Consider the following 20,383-nt stretch of genomic DNA (forward strand, 5'->3'; position numbering starts at 1 on the left):
TGCTCATAAAACTAAAATCTACATTCCACCCGAATGAAAAAGTGTGCGTTCTACAGTTAAGCTGTTAGCTGTTACCAACATCATTCACCACGACACAATTGTTTGGGAACTATGAACACATATGAAGGTTATGATACATGATAAATGATGTACAGCATGCCCAATATGGCTTTCTAACGCCCGGAGCTGGTTCCAAACTGAGGATGTCTAACTCCCATGGTACAACACTGGAGAGATCCCAAAAGAGACACTGGGGGAAACTTATATTTATATGTGGTGCAATGGTGGCCTAGCGTTTATCAGACGCCCTAATCCAGAGCGACTTACAATCAGTAGTTACAGGGACAGCCCCCCTCCTGGAGACACTCAGGGTTAAATGTCTTGCTCAGTAGTAAGTGGGGTTTGAACACGGGACTTCGCGATCTTCCGATTCATAGAAGTCTACCGCACCATCACACATGGAAGACCTGGAGTGGTATGCATGAGAGGAGTGATCCAACGTTCCACAAGAAACTCATTTAGGCTGTAGAGACCACTTAAGGGGCAGTGGTGGCCTAGCAAGTAAAGAAGCGGACTCGTAATCGGAAGGTTGCAGATTCAAATCCCGAACAGCCAAGGTGCCACTGACGTCCCCTTGATGAAGGTACCGTCCCCACACACTGCTCCTCGAGTGCCTTTCATGGCTGCCCACTGCTCACTAAGGGTGATGCAGGGTTAAATGCAGAGGACAGATTTTGTGTTCAGCATGTGCTCTAGTGTCACAATCACTTCCCTTTTTTCCCATTTAATACTTTATGTTTTCATTTGGTCCTCGATGGTTTTCTGTGTCAGTACACATATTGTCATAATTTTATAGAAGTCTATGTCAGTAGTGCAGGCGCACGACTGCAGAAAAGTTATCTTCCAGGCTTCCACAGCTTAATAATTCACAGAATCAGAGTGATTATTATGTTAAAGAGCCACACATCAAAAAGACTACAAGATTGTTGAAATTGGTTCATTTATTCTTTTTGTGTTGACGTACAACCTTGGGTTTTCAAGTCAGGAGGGTTGATACCTTCAGGAGTGACTCGTCGTAGGATCATGAAACATTTCATTAAAAAACAAAAAAAAACATTCACTTCATTGGTAAATGGGTCCCAGACACAAACCAGTCGGGACTTCACACGTGGGGGTGCAGGGTAGTCACAGGCCTCGACACATTCTTCGTTCTGCAGGACCCTGGTACGGACAAGCTGGGTGATAAAGACTACATTCCCCATGATCCCACGTCCAGTACCACCACCGGCCACCAGGGGGAGACACACGTCAGGCTGAATAGCCACAGCCAGGGTTTGTAAAGTTTGCTACAGTCGGCAGCATTAAATAACGTAAATAAATAAACATTAGGAAGGAAAGAGGTGATCTGCTGCTGTTGTAGCCACAAGTTACAAAAAGGTCACTGATGTGGCCTTTAAAAAAAAAAAAAGCATCGTCTGCACAGTGCATAGAGTTAGACAACATCAGCATACACACACACACACGCACACACACACTACCCTGCTCATTCATGAGAGAATCCACTCTCTCACGTGTCCCAGATGAGGGTTGGAACCCTCCCCACTCCACGGTGAGGGAACCTCCCCCTCGCGGAGTACAAGATTAAGGTGCCCCAGTCATCGCGACCTGCAGCAGTTCTGGACGTCCAGGCCGTGGACTCGGGTCTCTAGGCCGTACTTTAGTCCCGGACCTCGGGCTCGTGTGGCCCAATGGACTGTGGCTCGGTCTGCGAGTCCGGTACCGCCGAACTGTCACACAGGAAGTCCTGGCGCTGGGCTGGGGCGGAGTCACATGCGCGAAGAAGTTGCGAGCTCGTAGAACAGTACGTACGCGTCACTGCTGCGGACCTGGCTGGAAGACATTGGACTCACCCTGCACAGAGAGACAAAAAAAATGTTTAAGCCGAGGATCTTTAAAAATGTATTTCTTGAATGTGTAATTTCATTCTAGCAGCTTCTTGCCATCTCCTCGTTAGTATAGTGGTTAGGGTTAGCGGGAGACCGGGGTTCGATTCCCTGATGGGGAGGCGATGTTCTTGTGTTTGGGCCAGTGGTGGCCTAGCGGTTAAGGAAGCGGCCCCCGTAATCGAATCCCGATCCACCAAGGTGCCACCGAGGTGCCACTGAGCAAAGCACCGTCCCCACACACTGCTCCCCGGGCGCCTGTCATGGCTGCCCACTGCTCACTCAGGGTGATGGGTTAAATGCAGAGGACAAATTTCACTGTGTGCACCGTGTGCTGTGCATCACATGTCACAATCCCTTCACTTTCACAAATTCATGCTAGTGACCGGTCACAGTTGTGTCTGTTTTTGGGCACGACCGCAGAGGACACGCATGTTACGGTATTTCACTGGTGCGTGCCTGTTGTACAGACCTTGGGGATGGGCAGGGAGAGATCCCAAAATCCCAAAAGTGCCATTATTATAAACTGCGTTATCATCTTTTGCTGTTGGCCGGATCACATGATGCGTGGATTCTTCCGGATTGATGGAAACGCCCTCTATTTAGTTCGCTCGTACTACCATCAGCAAGACGTTGTAGCATGACAGCATGCCTCTGTGGTTTCGGGCCGTACCGGGAGTCGTTGTAGGAATACCACTCGCCCAGGGCAGGATTGCGGCAGTACGCGGTGTAGTGGCCGCCCAGCGTTGTGCCTGAGTGATTGGACACTGCATACAGGCTGTAGACCGCGTTCGCTGCCGAGAGAAAAACAGAGTTCCCGCCTGAATCGGCCCATCTGTCTGCATTCATTTGGATTTACATTTACATTTAGAGCATTTACCAGACGCCCTTATCCAGAGCGACTTACAATCAGTAGTTACAGGGACAGTCCCCCCCTGGAGCAACTTAGGGTTAAGTGTCTTGCTCAGGGACACAATGGTAGTAAGTGGGATTTGAACCCGGGTCTTCTGGTTCATAAGCAAGTGTGTTACCCACTAGGCTACTACCACCCCGATCTATAATTAAGTGGAACGTATCACAATAATATTGTAGCAAAATATCTTTTTCTCATATGATGTTTCTCATATGATGATGATGTTTTCCTATCCATTTCATATATTCTTTCATTGCAACATAATTGGAAGTGTGGCTGAAAAAAAGACTCGATGGAGACACTCACTGCAGTTCTCAGAGGCAAATTCCCTGAGGTCCAGCTCTTTCAGAGGGAAGTTGACAAAGGTGGAGAGCTTGGTGGTTCTGACCCGAGCCGCGTCCGAGAACCGCTTCAGGTCTGATGCAGAGGCTCGGTCAAGGACAACGCGCTAGGACACAACGGCTGCGACTCAGCTGACGCGGGGAAGTTCGGGGGGGGCGGGGGCGGGGCATGTGGCAGAGGAAAGGATACGGAGCACCAGGATTTTAGGGAACTTCTGGATGGTGAACTTCTTCGTGCATTTCCGCCTGGATTTACACTTCTGGCACGTCTGATGGAGAGAGAAGGTCAGTCAGGGCCAACTGAAGAAATTATCCATAAACATACACAACACGACACTAGTTCTTGTGTCCATATGGATTTTTATGAGGACACTGCTTCAATCGATCACTTTGGGGAAAATATTTCATGGACGACACCAAAAATGTCAACATGCTTTAACTGTAAAAGGTCAAACAATGTCAGAAAAACACAATTGATCATGACAATTAATCTGAAAAGAAAACACACACACACCGGTTTCTCATCTCCGTCCAGCACGTCCTCTTTGGTGAAAAGGCGGATGCAATCGATCAGACTGACCTCTCCTGAGCTCTTCTGTAGACAGAGCAGGACAGACATCAGACACACACACACACACACACACATTACGCATGCTTTTGTGTGTGTCCATTTCATGCTAGAGCGGGACTCGTGTTAGTGACCGGTCACAGTTACGGCGTTTTGCCGGTGCGTGCCTGTTGTACAGACCTTGGGGATGGGCAGGGAGAGATCCCAGAACGGATCGAACACCGTAGAGCAGAAGCCACACTCGTTGCAAGTGAGCGAACTCTTCAGCTGCCCCACAAACAGATCTACACACACACACACACACACACACACACACGCACGCAAAAAAGAAACAGAGAGAAGAGGGAGGGGTCAGACTCGGAAGCCGCCACGCCCGTAATCGCCAGCGTCGATCAGCTCAGCTGCTCACCCACGACTTTGCTGTCTTCCCTCTCGATGTACCTGCTCCACATCCTCTTCCCCTTCTCGTCATCCCTGTGGGCGGGAGGGCGGCCGTTACCTCGCGTTACAGCGCCGCGCCAGGCCTTTCGCTCCGGCCGCTCTACTCACGGGAGGTGGTCCAGGTCCTCCGCCGGGCCCCGCGGCCGCACCGTCACCCGGTTCACCTCGTTGTGAAGGCCGTCCAGCAGGAAGCGCAGGAACTCCTGAGCGTCCTGCTGACTGTCGCGGGGACAGACGGGGAGGAAGAGGAGCGATGAGTAACCAATGTTCTTGCTGGGGTTGATTACTCGGTGCGCATATGGATTCTAAATCCGGCCAATCGATTCATTTTCAAGCGCCCCACTGATGAAAAGACAACGTGCGATTTGCTGTCGGGGAGCTTTCCACCTACTTGTAGCCCATGAAGCGCGGCGCGTACTTCTGGATCTGGGTTTTGAAGTCAGACGGGCTGATGGCCTCATTACTCGCAGACGTCCACAGGGTCTGGGTGAGCTTGGCGAACTCTGCGGCGAGAGGAAGGAGGAGAGGGCGCGTGGGAATGGAGGTTTTTAGGTAAAAAGCCAGCGGGCGCCTCGGGCCGGTTCCTCACCCTCCATGAGCGCGGCCTTGGCCCTGCAGTTGCCGCCGAGGTCGCCGCGGTGGCAGTTGCGAAGGCAGTAGTCTCTCAGGTCGTGCGTGTTGCTCAGACACTGCAGAATGGAGTTCATGAAACACTGGGGGGACAAAATGGAACGTCACGGTCGCATCACCAACCGCGCTCGCGTGCCACCGTTAATGTGGGCAAAATCTTAATGCTTTACAACAGTTTGGGAATCTCCTCCCACCTAATCCAACAAAACTTTATTTTTTTCTCCCTAAATATTTCCGAAAATGCCACAATCGGATTCGCAAAGCTCCAGACCAAAGATGAAGCCACCACAACATTCTTCACTTGTTTCTCAATTGATAGGCTTGTGTATGTGTAATAATAATAATAATAATAATACATTTACAGCATTTACAGCTTCCAGAGCGACTCACAATCAGTAGCTACAGGGACAGTCCCCCCCCTGGAGACACTCAGGGTTAAGTGTCTTGCTCAGGGACACGATGGTAGTACGTGGGAACCTGGGTCTTCTGGTTCTTAGGCGAGTGTGTTACCCGCTAGGCTACTACAATAATACTAAATCAGGAAGGGATCAACAGTGACTGATTTGATTGATCTGATCAAGTAATCAGCAGCTGATCATGTGTTGCTGTTACATTTTGAACTATTAAAAGCACATGAAGTGGACTTTTTTTGACACGTTTTTTTGACATTTCTTACAGAGCTGTGTGTGTGTGTGTGTGTGTGTGTGTGTGTGCGCGTACTCACAGTGTTGCCAAGGTTCCTCAGCCCAACGAGACCCTGAGCATTCTTGGAATTCTGTTGGGAAAAACACAGGAAAAAGGAGTAAAATTCCTGGCACGGCAGCCGACCTGTTTACATTCCCGGGAGCTCGGTGTGGGTGTGAGGAGGGCGCCCGTGAGAACGAGGCCGAGGGAGCGAGCAAATCTCAGCCCCGTTCCGGGGACTCGGATATCCGCGCCGCCGCACAAAGGCCCCGCGTTCCGCGGCCTATTGTGGCCGCGGCGTGAGTTTCACGTTCTACCGGTGGCTCCGGATCACGTGACCGCGCACAGCAGGCACCACACCTGACACCCAGTACAGAAACACCCAGCGTGCGATGTATAGCAATAGCAATATGCTTCACGCCACATCTCCTCGCCGTCCCATTGGCTGAGGCTTAACACACACAAACCTGGTTCAGATGACAGTATTTGGAGCGAAAACACACACACACACACACACACACACACACACACGTAATAAGAAAAGGGCAACACCGTGATTTAAAGCTGAAGCCTAATTCTGCAGATGACCTGGTTAATGAGAAGCCACCGGTCCATATGGGGCCAGATCCAAAGATTACCCCCCCCCCCCCCATCCCGGCCCAGAGAGGAGGCGCGGGCGGCGCTTCCCGTGAGCGGAGTCAAAATTTAACGCCGGGACGGTGCCGAAAGCCGCGCCGCTCCGCTGCCTCTGCTGACGGCCGCTCCTCCGGACTCAGGCGACGAAGGTCCAGAGGTCGCCGGGCCGGATGGGACAGCACCCGATTACATCATCGTGGGTCTTCCGCTAGAACGCGAGAGATGCTGCGGTCAGTCCGCGTGGTGCTGCAGGGGGCGGTGGTGGCCCAGCGGTTTAGGAAGCGGCCCCGTAATCAGAAGGTTGACGGTTCGAATCCCGATCCGCCACTGAACCAAAGCACCGTCCCCACACACACCGCTCCCCGGGCGCCTGTCATGGCTGCCCACTGCTCACTCAGGGTGATGGGCTAAATGCAGAGGACAAATTTCACTGTGTGCACCGTGTGCTGTGCTGCAGTGTATCACAATCACTTCACTTTAGGAGAAACTCTTCACGCCTTGTTGCAAGCGACACCCACGGCAGCAACGGCTGGAGGGGACGCGCTCTGCAGGACGCCGGGCCCTGATTGGCCGAGGGGAAGTGGCTGTCGTCACCAGGTACCTCTGTGGCGGGCCGGCAGCTAATTGGCTGGCACGGGATGAAAGAAGCAGAGAGGGGAGAACAGCGTGTCCTAACCTTTCCTTCAGCCACTGGACCAGCACCAAACGGGCACAGAGTCCCCCGCCGACCACCGGCCTGCCGGTCACACGCCCCGACACCCTTCAAGGCACATTCCTGACATCAAGAGACAACTCATCTAACACAAGCGCGCAGATAAAATGTCCCGATCGCTATCAGGAGCCAAGGTTAGCGTGGTCATTAAGGTCGTCAGCTATCTGTGGAACGCTCCCACAGCAGCTCTTCGAAGCTGAGCGTTGCATGGCGGTGCTGTGATAAGGCGCATTCTTACAGACTCTTATCTGGTTGGGTTACGCAACCCTGGACGTTTCGCCGAACTCTTCGTGTATTTCGCACTTGCAGGAGAAACGCGGGCGGCCTGTTGCACCTCACGGTCAGATGACGAGAGGCGTCCTGGTCCTCACTGTGCTCGTTCCATGTCATGACGCGTCGCTTCGAGGGGACGCGATCGTGGGTCGGGACGCTTGGGCTGACGTTAATCACGTGACCGCGTGAACTTAAGGCAGCGTCGGTGGCGCCAAGATGGAACTCTTAACGGGAGCGAGAATCGGAACAAAAAGGGACAAATGAGCGCTGTTACGCAACGGCGACGGGACGCGTAACGCAAGGTCAGATTTGTGGCACGCGGCGTCACGCAGCCGGACGCGAGGTCCCGTCGAGACACGCGTTACGTAAGCGAAGCGCCCCGCAACTCACCTTCGCCTGGTTGATCAAGAGGCCCACGAAGGTGGAGACCAGCATGGAGCGCGAAATCGGCGGGCTCTTCCTGCGCAGGTCCGCCTTGTGGTGGAAGGGGAAGGCGGCGGCCGGCGGCTCCTCCGGGACGGTGACCGTGTAGGACTGTCGCATGCTGGGCATGGCGACGGCGCGGGGGCGAAAGTCCCTCTCGTGGGTGTCAGCCTCCCCGGGCGGTCACTTCTCAGCCCTTTGCCCTTGAGCGCGGCAGCGGCTGACCGCCGGTCGGGATGGAGAGCAGCGCGACGGTTCGATAATAACGGAACGAACAACTTATTATTAATAATAATAATAATCCAGACGCGCGCAAGAGTCGCGGCGTTATTACGCAGCGCCTGCGTGCGTGCGTGCGTCCCCCGGTGCTGGACGGACCGGGCTGCTGCGCGTCGGGCGCGATGTGAATGGACCGGGAAGCCGGGCTCCGAGTCGGTTTTAGCGCACCGCGGACACGCCCCCTTCCACCCCTGCCCGCCGCTCGCGCGGCGCTGACGTCACGACGCGCCTGGAGCGGTGCACGTCAGACGGCAGAGGACGGGACCTTCGCACATTCACCTCCAAGGAGTGGGGGGACTCCACAGCGGCCGAGAGATTTAAATCATACCTGCATTCAAATAAATAATAAAAAAAGGTTTTACGTCAAATTCAGTCGACGTGTGTTGCTCATGGACACAATGGTGCGTTTTTCACGGCTTATGACCAAAGACGGGATAATAAGTTGAGATGGCAATTTATACAGCCCTCTACTGATACTGGTTATCAGAATGCATTATCAGAATGGCGAGTGTTTTTCGAGCATGCTGCTGGACTGAGAAAAGGTCAAACAAGAAGAGGACGTTTCAAGTCAAAATTGGTCAAAGCGAGCGGCCTGTAAGGGGTTTTTAAAAAGGTCCCTTGCTGACAGTCGGTGTCATTGACCACAAATCCGCTACCACGCGTCTGAGGAACTGTTGGCATGCAGAGCAGAACATAAACGGCCAAACGTTTCTCTCCGGCAGTGTCGATTAAAGACCTGTCCACACAACGAGTGTTTTTCTCTAAAACGGTAAAATCCCTGTCCGATCTGGCTATGCATTTGTGAAGGTTCTCAGCCGTCCAGGTCATGTTTATCTCTAAAGAGGTTATTTCGTTGGCAACTGGACTTGTTATGGATCCTCGACCTTCCATTCCAGACTTGAGAAAGGATTTCTTGTAGCTGCCGCGGCACGACCACAAAGCCAAGACTTGAGAAAGCCTTCTGGAATGGAAGGGCGAAAGGTGGTCAAGGATCCATAACAAGTCCAGTTGCCAGTGAAACAACCTCTGTTCAGATATCCGATCTGGCCCTGCATCCACTCGGAAATGGCGTTTCAGGGGCCCCAGATCAGTTCCAGTGAATTTCTTTCGTTTCCGTGTGGACGGCAAAGTGGATTTTTGCGAAAACGCTGGCGTATTAGTGAAGATTTGACATCAACGCTGACTCAACTCAGCTATATAAAGTAAAACACCGGTGCGTTTTAGTTATGGCCGCCCCGCGTCGCATGTCCTACATACAACAATGGCGGATAACACGCTAAAAGAAATCCACATTTGTAATGAAAAGGCTGGAGAACAACGACGTGTTTAACTCACCGCAGAGGAGGACCACAGCTACAGCGCCACCTACAGGCCACAACAACGCTCGGCGTGGCTCTCTCTCAGCGCTCTCGTGCGAATGGGGCTTAGTCTGGACCACGGCGAGCAGAACCGTGACGCCGTGGGCAGAATAGAAATGCCATTGGCATAGAATGGGATGGCGGTGGCGCATGGAGTGTGACACACACCGGGCCCCGCTGGGCTGCCGAATGAGTCAGCGTGGCAATAAAAAACAAAGGCAAACGGCCACGTTAACGGCCGCTTGCGAAGGAGCAACCCCGAGTGTCCGTGGCGCCGAAACGTGAGTAACTGCAGCCGTGTCCACTTGCGCCTCGTGTAACCGGAGGCCTCGCTTCGTTTCTTCTTCTTATCGCGGCGGGTTTTGGACACGCCTCTCAGATTCTGCACCAAGCTGAATTGCCCCGTTTTTTTTTGCTCTCAACACATTGTTATCGGGTTGAGAACCGGGTGGTGAGAATTTAAATATGCCATTGTCCATGCTTGGTGTATTGCCACTGGCGTTCCTTTCCAATGGTGCCAGTAATTCTTTTATTATTATTTATTTTATTTTTTTTGAATGAGCAGAGCCCCATAAGTCCTCAGATTAGCGCTGAAACTGTACAAGCCTCCGGCGGCTCCAGGGGCCGCCGGCTCTTTTCACCAGCGATTACATAAGCAGCATCGGAAAAAAGCGGCGGGGAGCCGGACCCTTCCGCGGCTATAAGGGCATCCGTCTTATGAACGTCCCCTCCTCTCAATGCACATTATGTACAGCCCGGTGGACGTGGCTGCCAGAGAAGAACGGCATACGCAAGTGATGGGCATTTCTGACCACTGTGCTGCAGACGGCAGATGACAAAACCCTTGGAGGCGGGGCAAGGTGAATGCGCTGTTTATGGTCACATGATTCCGTTCATTTCAGCCCAGTAGTACTCCAACACCGATGCATTTTACAACATTTACATTTACATTTAAGGCATTTTGCAGACGCCCTTATCCAGAGCAACTTATAACATGCTTTCAAGTTACCATCGATGAAGAGATCAATTCTGGTTCACCAACTATGAATTACAAGCAACGCGGACGACCAGAAAGGAGCAAATGATCGATATAATCTGTCTATAACTGGTCATCAAGGCATTGTTTCATGTCAAACATGAGTAATCACGTCACCAATCATTTCGATGTTTTATGGGGAAATAATCTGTGATTAGAAGGCCATTTTTGAGCTCCACCGGACTGCGTGCTGCTGCGGCTTTTTCCTCTACATTATCGTGAGTCACAGATGTTGAATAACCCCCCCCCCCCCCACTCTGTTAGTCAGCCACTTGTTCGCAGACTCAGCGGCGGGGCGGACCCGCAGGGAGCGGGGGGGTGCAACAACATACTCTGGAGCCCGGCTCACATGACCGCAGGCGCTGGAGGTGAAGTTGTCGGGAGGGAAGGGGAAAAACTTTCGCCAGCCGCAGGTTCGTGCCGATCCCCTTACGCAACATCCCAGGCCGACAAAGAGCCTGAATGAAGCTTGTTTACATAAGTGGACTAATTGGAATGCGAGCGTTGCTGCATTGCACAATTGGCTTCCACAATGGAGACCCTACTCGCCGGTCACCGCTCATTAATCTGAGAACACAATGTGGTCAAAAGGTCGAAGCCACAAAGGGCCGGTTTATAAATAGCTCCCTCTCAATAAAAAAAATGAGTTCTTTTATTGAGCATAAATGCCTCAGGGAGGCAGGAGGACCTCTCAGAAGCCTTTTGGGTCTTTGACCTTCATCACACTTGAATTACATGCGAATGTATTCCCATCGCAGCGCTGTCATTGGTGAGCAGGCTTGGGAAAGGGTGAGAAAAGAAGCGCTGTCACTCTCACCACCTGGCATGAGAAAGCATGATGGGCGTCAGGACCGCGGCTATTATAAGCCACACACACAGACGTGATGTCATCAGGATGACTGCGGTGACTCATTCGAGACCACTAATACATGTGCTGTCTAAATGTCACAAACGTCTATATACACTCACTGGCCACTTTATTAGGGACACCTGGCGGATTACGGCTCAGTGCAGTCCAGTTGTGGCCCTGTACAGTTTGTTTCAGTAGCATTTTAGTCTGACCTGATGTTTCAAGCACTCCTACCAAGTAACGTTGTTTTCATCAATGAACCTTTTTTTGACGTGATGAAGACGAGACAAGACGAGACTTAAATGCCGTTCATGTGATGATAACTTTAACAAAATACATCAATATTGTTGACAATTAAAAACTAGACTAAATACGTTTCTTATTTCAGTCAAAATTATCCTTGAATATTTTAGTATAGTTTTAGTCAAAGAAAACTAATGACATTTTAGTATAGTTTTAGTCAATGAAAATTGTATTTAGTTTTTTTTTTTTAATGCAATTCTATTTTACCCAGTCAATATAGTACAAGTAGCTAGTAGAACAGACAAAACATTTTCTTTTAGTCAAACCCATTTCATAATTAAAATAAGGTTATCTTATTATTACATTATTGTTACCTTATAGACTCAGGAATACACTACATCCATTCTGTTTCTTTTCCTCATCATACCACATACCAACACCAAATTACTTAAACAGTAAAACGTTTTCATGTTGTATGGTACTTTTGTACTTTTTAACTTTTTTTTAACACAGCTTTCATGGTTAAAAATGTCTATCAGAAGCATCACCAACAGTAGATATATACAGAAGACCTTAAGTTAGAGATCAGAACATTCCTCCTGGATTAGCCAGGCAAAAAAAAATAATTCTCAGAAAGATTGCGTCACCCTAGAAGAACACAGCAGGGCCTTCGAGGCTCAGATGGTGAGTATGCAAAATATTTGAATGGGCTGTTATGTGCCGAGCAAGAATAGTGCTCTAACGTAACAGGTCATCATAAAATGTGACATAATACTATGTCAATGCATATTATATCAGGTTATTCATTTTGGCAATTTAGAGGAAACCTACTGAAAGTTAACAGTATAATTTAGCCCTTTGACTTCAACCTGAGCTTTGGACTCTCTATAAGTGCTGTTTACTGACAGATGTTGCCGGAGGAAAGTTGAGCGCACAGCTGCTCGTACAGTGCATGTGGAGATGGCTGTAATCCGACGTGGCTGATGTTTATCGAGCAGCCGATCTGTTTGCTGTTCAGAGACTCCTGGGTGCAGCCCAGCGGGGCGGGGGTTAGGAGTCAGATTGGGGCGAACGGAGTCATGAGGCCAAACATGAAGATCAGTAGCTTCTGATCACAATCTAGATGGAACAAATATGCACAAAGAAAATTTTAAATATGCGAGTGCACTTCCTGTCAGTCATCTACTGTACTCTTCAAGATCAGGTCTTGGCCAAGACCAAATTGACCGCGTTGACACAGCGTACAATCGTGGTTCCTGACCTCGGGTTGATAAGAGTTTTAATAAAAACACCCAGCGGGCATCCAGAACACCAGGGGCAGCAGTAGACTTGGCTACAGAAATCTTGGTTACGTAACGTGAAAGGCTTTAACTGCCATGGCAGCTGTTTGAAGACACGCGCCTGGCAAATGGGTAACTACGGGAGGAGGGAGAACGGGACACGGGTGAGACGGGCACATGAGAGGAGAGGGTGCCGGGTTGTGAATGGGAGCTGTACAGAGAAAGTGACTTCCGGACTTCCGGCACTGAGGAAGGAGCAGTCACATGACTGGGCCTGTGCCCACAACAAACAGTTAAAGAACAAACCCGCCGTGACCTGAACACGTGCGTGGGAGCACTGAAATGGTGCAGCGATGTGGAAATTTTTCCAATATTTGTCTGTCTTGTGAATGGATCTTGAAAATAAGGAAATTACACAATATTCTCTTCTATAGAGCTTCCCTTTCACACACATTATTACATAAAACAAGCCACTGGCTTTGAAGGCTGCAGCTCTTGGTTCTTGAGAAAGGTATTATTTCTGTCCTATCCTGGATTGGAACTATACATTACGTCACTGTTATTTTCCCTGGTTGCTGCATGCCTATTTAAATTAAATTCCTTGCACATCATGAGCACTTTGCTAAATACCCAGCAAACAGGGCACATCCTCTGATGGTTGAAAGTTACTGTTATATTACTTACATGTTTACCAGGTTCCCATGTGGTCCTGTTCTGAATGGGACGTAAACCTCAGTAAACATTACTTCAAAGGCATTTTCAGAATTTCCCATTTTGGTCCCACCATAGTGAGGCTGACGAGACTTTTATTTACTATTCCCCTGCATGGCCCACGAGATGAGAAATGCACTTTGGGGTTAACTGTTGATGGTTGATGGTTGATATGCTTATTTCCCCTTCCCCTGACAACAATTCTCATCAATAATGCAACTACAAAATTCACATTAGAAGTAGTACCAGCAAAAGAGATGAATATCGTACCCTGCGCTGCATGGAGTGCATTGTGTACAATACCGCTCTGAGCAGATTTACGTTTTATTTATATTCAGGACATTTAACATGTATGATTTTCAGCAGATAAAAGGAACACCTAATAACACCTAATAACCAGACTCCCGCTGCAATTAAAAGGAGGCATGGTCACAGGTTTGTAAGCCTTACATGAGAAAAATTGAAGAACAATGTGCCTCTTGTTCTAGACTTTGTCGCGGTATCTGAAATTGAAAAAAAAAGTGAAAGTGAAGTGATTGTGATACACGGCACAGCACACGGTGACACAACAAATGTGTCCTCTGCTTTTAACCATCAGTGAGTGAGCAGTTAGTGAGCAGTGGGCATCCATGACAGGCAACCTTCCGATTACGGGTCCGCTTGCTTATCCGCTAGGCCACCACTAAGATTGCATTAGATGTCAGTACGTCTCGTTGGCAATGCAATGAAAAGAAGGAATCAGAAACTCGCTCGGCCTGGCTGCCTCCAGAATAATGAGTCAAAATGCTATATGTTGGTACTGTACTGATTCTCATTGTGCTGGTTATGGCCAATGAGCATGGTGAAACAGAGAGAGAGAGAGGGAGAGAGAGAGACTAGATTTCTGTCTACTGTATTTATGTTTGATTTCACATTCATGAGGGGGGTTTTTATAGAGACAGCTGGAGTTGGGATTATAGGAGTACAGGATATAAAACTGTGTGCTTGAGACTGGCTTAACATTTCGAATGCCCTTGCCACTGTCGGGTGTCCCTGTACACATCAGAAGCACACACGTACACAGCAGGCCAGTGCTGCAGTGTGAGGGTACAGCGGGTACTGTCTGACCTCTCTTTATCTCTTCACTCGTGTCCTGTTTCCTGCTCACGGACTGACGTAATCACTCCGTGTCATTAGTGAAAACAGCGTCCGGTGTGGGACAGGACAGCTTTTGTCCTGATTCACACTTACACGTGAACTGGGCCGGGCCACACAGGCCCATCTAACAAAAAGGTAGAATATTTTATGGCTTATTATACTTCAAAAGCAGGGTTTTATAAAAAACTAATTTTTATGCATAACGTAATGTATTCTACTACTTCCACTGAAAAGCTGCATGAACAGAGAAGTCTGCGTTGATTCTGACACCAAAAGTCTAATTGTGGCACAGATGTGTTAGGCTCAGTTGGGGTGGGGTTGACACACAGAGACGGCTGCCATTTTATCGCAGTTATTTCTGTTCTGTAAAAGAAAGAAGGACATGATAGGGGAAGAGAGACGTCAGCTGACGTCTGGTCCTCTCTCAGGTTGAGAGGAGTCACTGAATAAGGCTCATCCTGTTGCAGGCAGAAAAACGATACACTCAAATCATCCAGGCTGCTAAAAAGCTAAAGATGCATATCTAAAGGAGAGGACAGCCAAATATCCGAAATGCGTGTTTACTTAGAAATGAGTCAATGGAAAGGGACACTGCACATCTGACTCTGGAGAAGATTGTCCACATAGTCCACTTTTGTGTTACATTCCTCTCCGGGTCCTATCCGACCTTTTAATCTGAACTTTGTGTTTTTAGGGTTAGGAGTTGAAACCTGAAGCAGGAACTCGGGTTGTGTGCTACGCAAACGGCCCGCACAAACGTCTGATGCTTCACAATCAGCCTAGAGATCGTTGCTTTTTCTGCTTTTACGTAACACTTGAACCAATGGCTGTAAAGAAATGCTGAGGACACCGCAGTGACGCGACAGGTCGTCTCTAACAGGTCGGCCCTTCAGTCAGCAGACATGAGAAGAAAGTATCTGATCTCGAGATGCTGATGGAATCAGCATCCCCAGGACTCTCGCATCCACACGCTGTACAATTACGTGCTGTATAACGCATTATTTAAATGCAATGTCCATATTCTCTACACTGGCTCCCAGTTGAGTACAGAATTCTGTTGAAACTTTTAGCGTTTGTTCTTAGTGCTATAAGTGGCCTTGCTCCGTCTTATTTAGGTGAGATTTCTACAGTTTCATCAACCAAGCAGGGCCCTGAGCTCGGCTGGACAGCATCTGTTAAAGGTTCCATGGAAAAGGTCAAATACATGGGGGATCACTCTTTTGCAGTTGCTGGTTCGAAAGCGGCCCCAGGAGATTTGATGTCACCCCATTTAAAGAGAGTTGGAAACAGCTATGACTTGTCTCTAAAATAGATTTAATTATTATAGCAAGCTTTATTCTTAAGAATGAATCATGTTTAAATATGATATCTGCAAAATGTGCAATTAATTAGTTTTAGATTTATATGTAATCATTGTTGTTCATTGTTGAACGAAATATGCAAATTTAATGATGTCATTTAATGAGAGGACTGGAGCTCTTCACTGCTGTTCTGTGTGTGCGTGTGTGTGTGTGTGTGTGTGTGGTGGGGGACAATTCCAGCCTAATTCACAGTACGTGATTCAGCCCATGGTTCTATCTGGCGTCTGCTGGCTCTTTACATCATGAGCTGGTTTCTGGAAGTCATCTGAGGAGCTCCACATCAAACGGGTGGTTAACCATTCAGGCTTCACGCCCGAGTCTTGATTCTAATTGGGGCGGAGTTTGAGATCGTCCTCAACATCTCTGGAGAAGAGGGATACCAGGATAATTGTTTTATCACTACCACTGCATGATAACCTGCAGCCTTAACAGCTCCAGTGTGCTTTAGTGCATTGCAGATGTTCAAAGGTCTGTCAAATTTCAGTCTGATCCTGCGGGAATATAAAACACACATTTTTCGTATCAATCAATAAGGCAATACGCCTACTCAAAATGCACCTACTCATTTATCCACATATAAAATCTGTAGAACAGCTGAACTGAAAACACAGGACTATAAAATAACACATGTGAGGTTATGTAATAATGGCAGCATTTCACTCCTGGCTTCTCTCCACCACCTCAAGTTAGACAACGGGGACGGTTTCCAACAGTCCTGAAGGTTGTTGCTGAACACTTTCTTATCGTTCGTTCAGAGTTCGATTCAGCCAACACATCACCCGAACATACACACACACACATACACACACACACACCACAACCAGCTGCTGTAAAACAATTATGCACTCTTCTGCTCCAGGTCAAGGGCTAGTCACGATAGATAGCACTCATCATGCAAAATGCCTCAGCTTGTTTTGTTGCTATGGGGATGACTGACTTTACTGGGAACGGATTCCCCAGGCAGGGGAATTCTCCTGAAGAGAGGGATGCGTTCTGGAAAGATAATGGAAGTGGATATTCATACAAAACACAAAACTGCCAACAGGTTCACCAGTGCTGGGTGGCGAAATATAAAAATCTAAATTATTAACACGATTAACCCAACTTCCGGATACAGAATATGAACAGACATTCACTGAAAGCTTGAACTACATTGAGTTTTAATGGCTGTGTAAAGGCCAGGCAGCACCCTGGCAGCCAGCATGTGGCTGTAGATTAATCTCTCACTTGCAATAAATTACATAATGCCATGATAAACATCACCCTGCCCTGATTGCAACTAAGGAACATATTTAGGAGAGCAAAGCACGGGTCCCTTTTTTGGCATCTTCTGTGTGTTCAGTGTAAAGTCATTAGAATTTTTTTTAAATAACTTTTTTTTAAAATAATTTTTAGAGGTCCATTAATATCTTTTTGATCATGAGCTTTCACTTGATATGCATATTTGACCCCAAAAAGATTAGAAAGGCAATTATTTTAAAAATGTTTTCTTGCAAGAGATTCATTGAAAGAATATGGCACTGTGCATTTGCTGATTTCAAATCACCCTAATAGAGGCAAAAAAATGTGACTTGTGAAGCTTGAGCTTGGAAGTCCACAGTGTTGTTTAAAGAACAGTAAGCGCAGTGTAATAGTGTTCGGTCATTGCATGTTATTTACATTGTAAATAAGCAGGTGGAAAGTATGAATACTGATGGGGCAGTAATGGAATTAATTTACATGAATTAATAACCCAGCCCTATTCACTGGTGCTGTGTATGTCTTGATTCTTGCCCAGGTCATAATGCAGTTTATACAAGTGCAGAATGTAAATGACAGAGCTTCATCAATATACTACAGCCCAACCAACGTGACTTCCACTCCCAAAACTGGTATGTGCTGGGAGGACAGGCCAATAGTAATATTTTCACATAAGCAAGAGCCAAGGGGCAGGAAGTAGAGTATGTACAGAATACAAACACACCCAGTTCTGTGCTGGTCTCTAGTGCTCCTAATACACCACGCATTAATCGCACTGACGGGTGAAGTGAATAACTGTGATTATCTGGTTACAGATGGCTAGCAGGTTTTTAGTCAGTACCTAACTAAAGTGGTTCAGTGAAGGACATTCTGCATGATAATACACCCTCTAACACTACAAAATGCTCACAAATGGTTGGAGGAACATTGGACTGGGCTGAATCTGAACGGACATCTGTGACCAGTTTATGAAGGCCTCACAACTTACGGACCTGAAAGCTAGAAGAAAGAGGATCATGACAAAGACAATGTCAAAAAAAAATAATCGTGTACGTGTTTTCATGTGGCAGCTAAAAAAATGTCCAAGATAATGGAGGAAAGCTGTCAAGGCCTTTCTTAACGCTGATAGAGACACTAAATACATTCTGTTCCTCTTTCCTTTCCTTTTTTTGTTAAAATAAAAACTGGAATATAGTTACTACCTGATTCACCAACCAGGTAACATGCCCGGGCAGAGTCTAACGATAATTTATTGCTTTTGGTCAGAGATTGTGCGTACCTGAACCCCCCATGACTCCAAAGTGTGCTTAATCTGACTCACTGCACAACCAAACTGATGATGTCTGTTTCCAAACATGGTGGTTGACACACTCTGTGATCTGTGGTGTAATGAGCCAGCGGCTCAATGTGGATTTAGATATGAGGAAGTCAGTGGGTTGGAGGGGATGAGAAATAAATGTGGACACTGGCGCCCTCTGGCGACCACAAGGACACATCACACAGGTCAGAAGTGAGGGGCTGGCTGAAGCAAGGAGCAAGAATGAATCACGTGGGTAACCAAGACCAACTCGTTCCTTATGGATTTTCTACATTTACATTTACATTTACAGCATTTACCAGACGCCCTTATGCAGAGTGACTTACAATCAGTAGTTACAGGGACAGTCCCCCCCTGGAGACACTCAGGGTTAAGTGTCTTGCTCAGGGACACAATGGTAGTAAGTGAGATTTGAACCTCTGGATAAGAGCGTCTGATAAATGCCATAAATGTAAATGTCACTGCTTATTTTTTTGTTGTTCTCCATATTGTTTTACAACAGTTTTGTACTAGCTGGTCGTCCTAATACTGAACCTGAATTATATTGCACTGTTGGCTGAAGCATAAATTATATCAATCCTTCTGTGTACGAAGTGTATGAGTGTCTTGGGAATGTTTATATGTACGTGAATATGCATGTGTTCGAGTGCATGTGAGTAAAGATACTATGTGGTTTTATTTGTGTGTTTCACACACCTCAGTGCTCCAGAACAGAGAGCCGGAGTACCCTAATCCCCAACGTTCTGGTCCGTCCCTCTGCCTCCGGCGCAGGCCAGCAGTGAGCGGTGAGAGGGGTTCACTGATGTCCAGCAGAGCCAGCTCCTGCGACAGGTCCGAGTGGCTGACCGAGCGCCGCCGCCACAGCAGCGGCGAGGCGGAGGGGTACATCAGACGAGACGTGGAGCGTCCCCTGACCCCGATCGCCCGTGGGCCCATTACCTGGCCGGCCTTGGCCCTGGGATCCAGCTGTGGGCTAGGTCCTCTCCGCTCGAGCTCCAGAGGATACATGTGGGCCCTGGCCAGGCAAGGGCTGGAAGTGAGGTAGCGAGATGTTGATGGAGGGTACCTGCTGGAGGGCTGGAGCTGAGGTCGGACGCTGTAGCCCAGGGCCTGGTCAAACGGCCCATAGTGGCTCACCAGAGTGGAGCCCGTCGGGTATTTTGAAGTTGAGGACACAGGAGACATGCTGAGGAACTCTGACGACGGAGGAACATGAGAACAAACACAAACTGGCATCGTTCACACAGAACAGCACAAACGCCGAACCCAAACCACACAATTTCCCATTAAAATGGTCCAATGAAGAGCTGGATTATTTGACACGTTTTAAGGTTTTACTCGGTCATGGTGGGTAATTTCTCAGAACGTTGCAGCTCAGTTAATCTCGCTTTACGGCCGATGTCATGTCAGAATGAGAGGGTTTGCACACATTGCCAAGAATTACAGATCGCCAGTAACGTCCCTGCGTAGTCCGCTAAACTTCAAATATCACTTTTGGAAAATAACCCTTTTTTGGGGGCAAAAAAAAAGAACGCAAGCAGCAATGCAGAGGGAAAAGAAACCATTTCATTAATAATATTATAATAATTACGGCAACGGGGAGTGAGAGCATAGCGGAGGAGTGTTACGTAACGAAACTACACCTTGTCGAATCGAATAATAAAAAAAAAAAAAAACCCGACTTACGGTGCTAGCGTGGTGGCCAGTAATCCGGGGAACGGTCACGGCATTTCCCGCAGTGAGCGGCTCCTGTCGCCCGCACCGGCTCGCTCCATCTCGGCGCCGAAAGGTGGCCGTTCCCCGGCGGCGCCGACACCCCTCCGAATTCGGCCCCGGGGGGCGGGGAGGGTGGAAAAGTTCCGCCGCGGAAATCCTGTCGTCCCGCCGGCGCGGGAATATTTAGGATTTCGGTTTTTTTTCTTTTATTATTTTCTTTTATTTATTTATTTATTTATTTTTTACCTCAAGCCGAACGCAAGGAACCGCCCACCAAGCGGTCGCCTTAGC

The 20,383-nt window shown here is 48.3% G+C and overlaps 1 protein-coding gene across 4 annotated transcripts; it reads right to left on the reverse strand.

The window, feature by feature from the left end:
- Positions 1–983: 983 nt before the first annotated feature.
- LOC114791794 (ubiquitin carboxyl-terminal hydrolase 2-like) lies at positions 984–20,311 on the reverse strand. 4 transcript variants are annotated; one of them, XM_028982240.1, is made up of 13 exons: positions 20,063–20,310; positions 19,073–19,572; positions 5,561–5,611; positions 4,796–4,919; positions 4,598–4,709; positions 4,315–4,425; positions 4,175–4,239; positions 3,946–4,049; positions 3,712–3,792; positions 3,388–3,466; positions 3,163–3,273; positions 2,617–2,737; positions 984–1,911 (listed from the first exon to the last, which is right to left on the reverse strand). In XM_028982240.1, exons 2-13 carry the CDS (start codon positions 19,559–19,561, stop codon positions 1,827–1,829), a joined length of 1,533 nt encoding a protein of 510 aa, XP_028838073.1. In that variant the 5' UTR covers positions 19,562–19,572; positions 20,063–20,310; the 3' UTR covers positions 984–1,826. The 4 variants fall into 4 exon arrangements, with proteins under 4 accessions (XP_028838073.1, XP_028838075.1, XP_028838072.1 ...); XM_028982242.1 differs by lacking the exons at positions 19,073–19,572; positions 20,063–20,310 and adding an exon at positions 7,532–8,737; XM_028982239.1 differs by lacking the exon at positions 984–1,911 and having other exon boundaries at positions 1,919–2,737; positions 20,063–20,311.
- Between the last annotated feature and the right edge of the window lie 72 nt (positions 20,312–20,383).

This window comes from Denticeps clupeoides, chromosome 6 (assembly GCF_900700375.1).
Source record: "Denticeps clupeoides chromosome 6, fDenClu1.1, whole genome shotgun sequence".
NCBI lineage: Eukaryota > Metazoa > Chordata > Actinopteri > Clupeiformes > Denticipitidae > Denticeps > Denticeps clupeoides.

Coding starts and splice junctions, on each gene's coding strand:
- LOC114791794 (XM_028982239.1), bottom strand. CDS start 19,561: ATGTCTCCTGTGTCCTCAACTTCAAAATACCCGACGGGCTCCACTCTG. Junction 5,612..19,072: donor CTCTGTTCTGGAGCACTGAG/GTGTGTGAAACA, acceptor TTTTCCCAACAG/AATTCCAAGAATGCTCAGGG. Junction 4,426..4,597: donor CCGCGCTTCATGGGCTACAA/GTAGGTGGAAAG, acceptor TCCCCGCGACAG/TCAGCAGGACGCTCAGGAGT.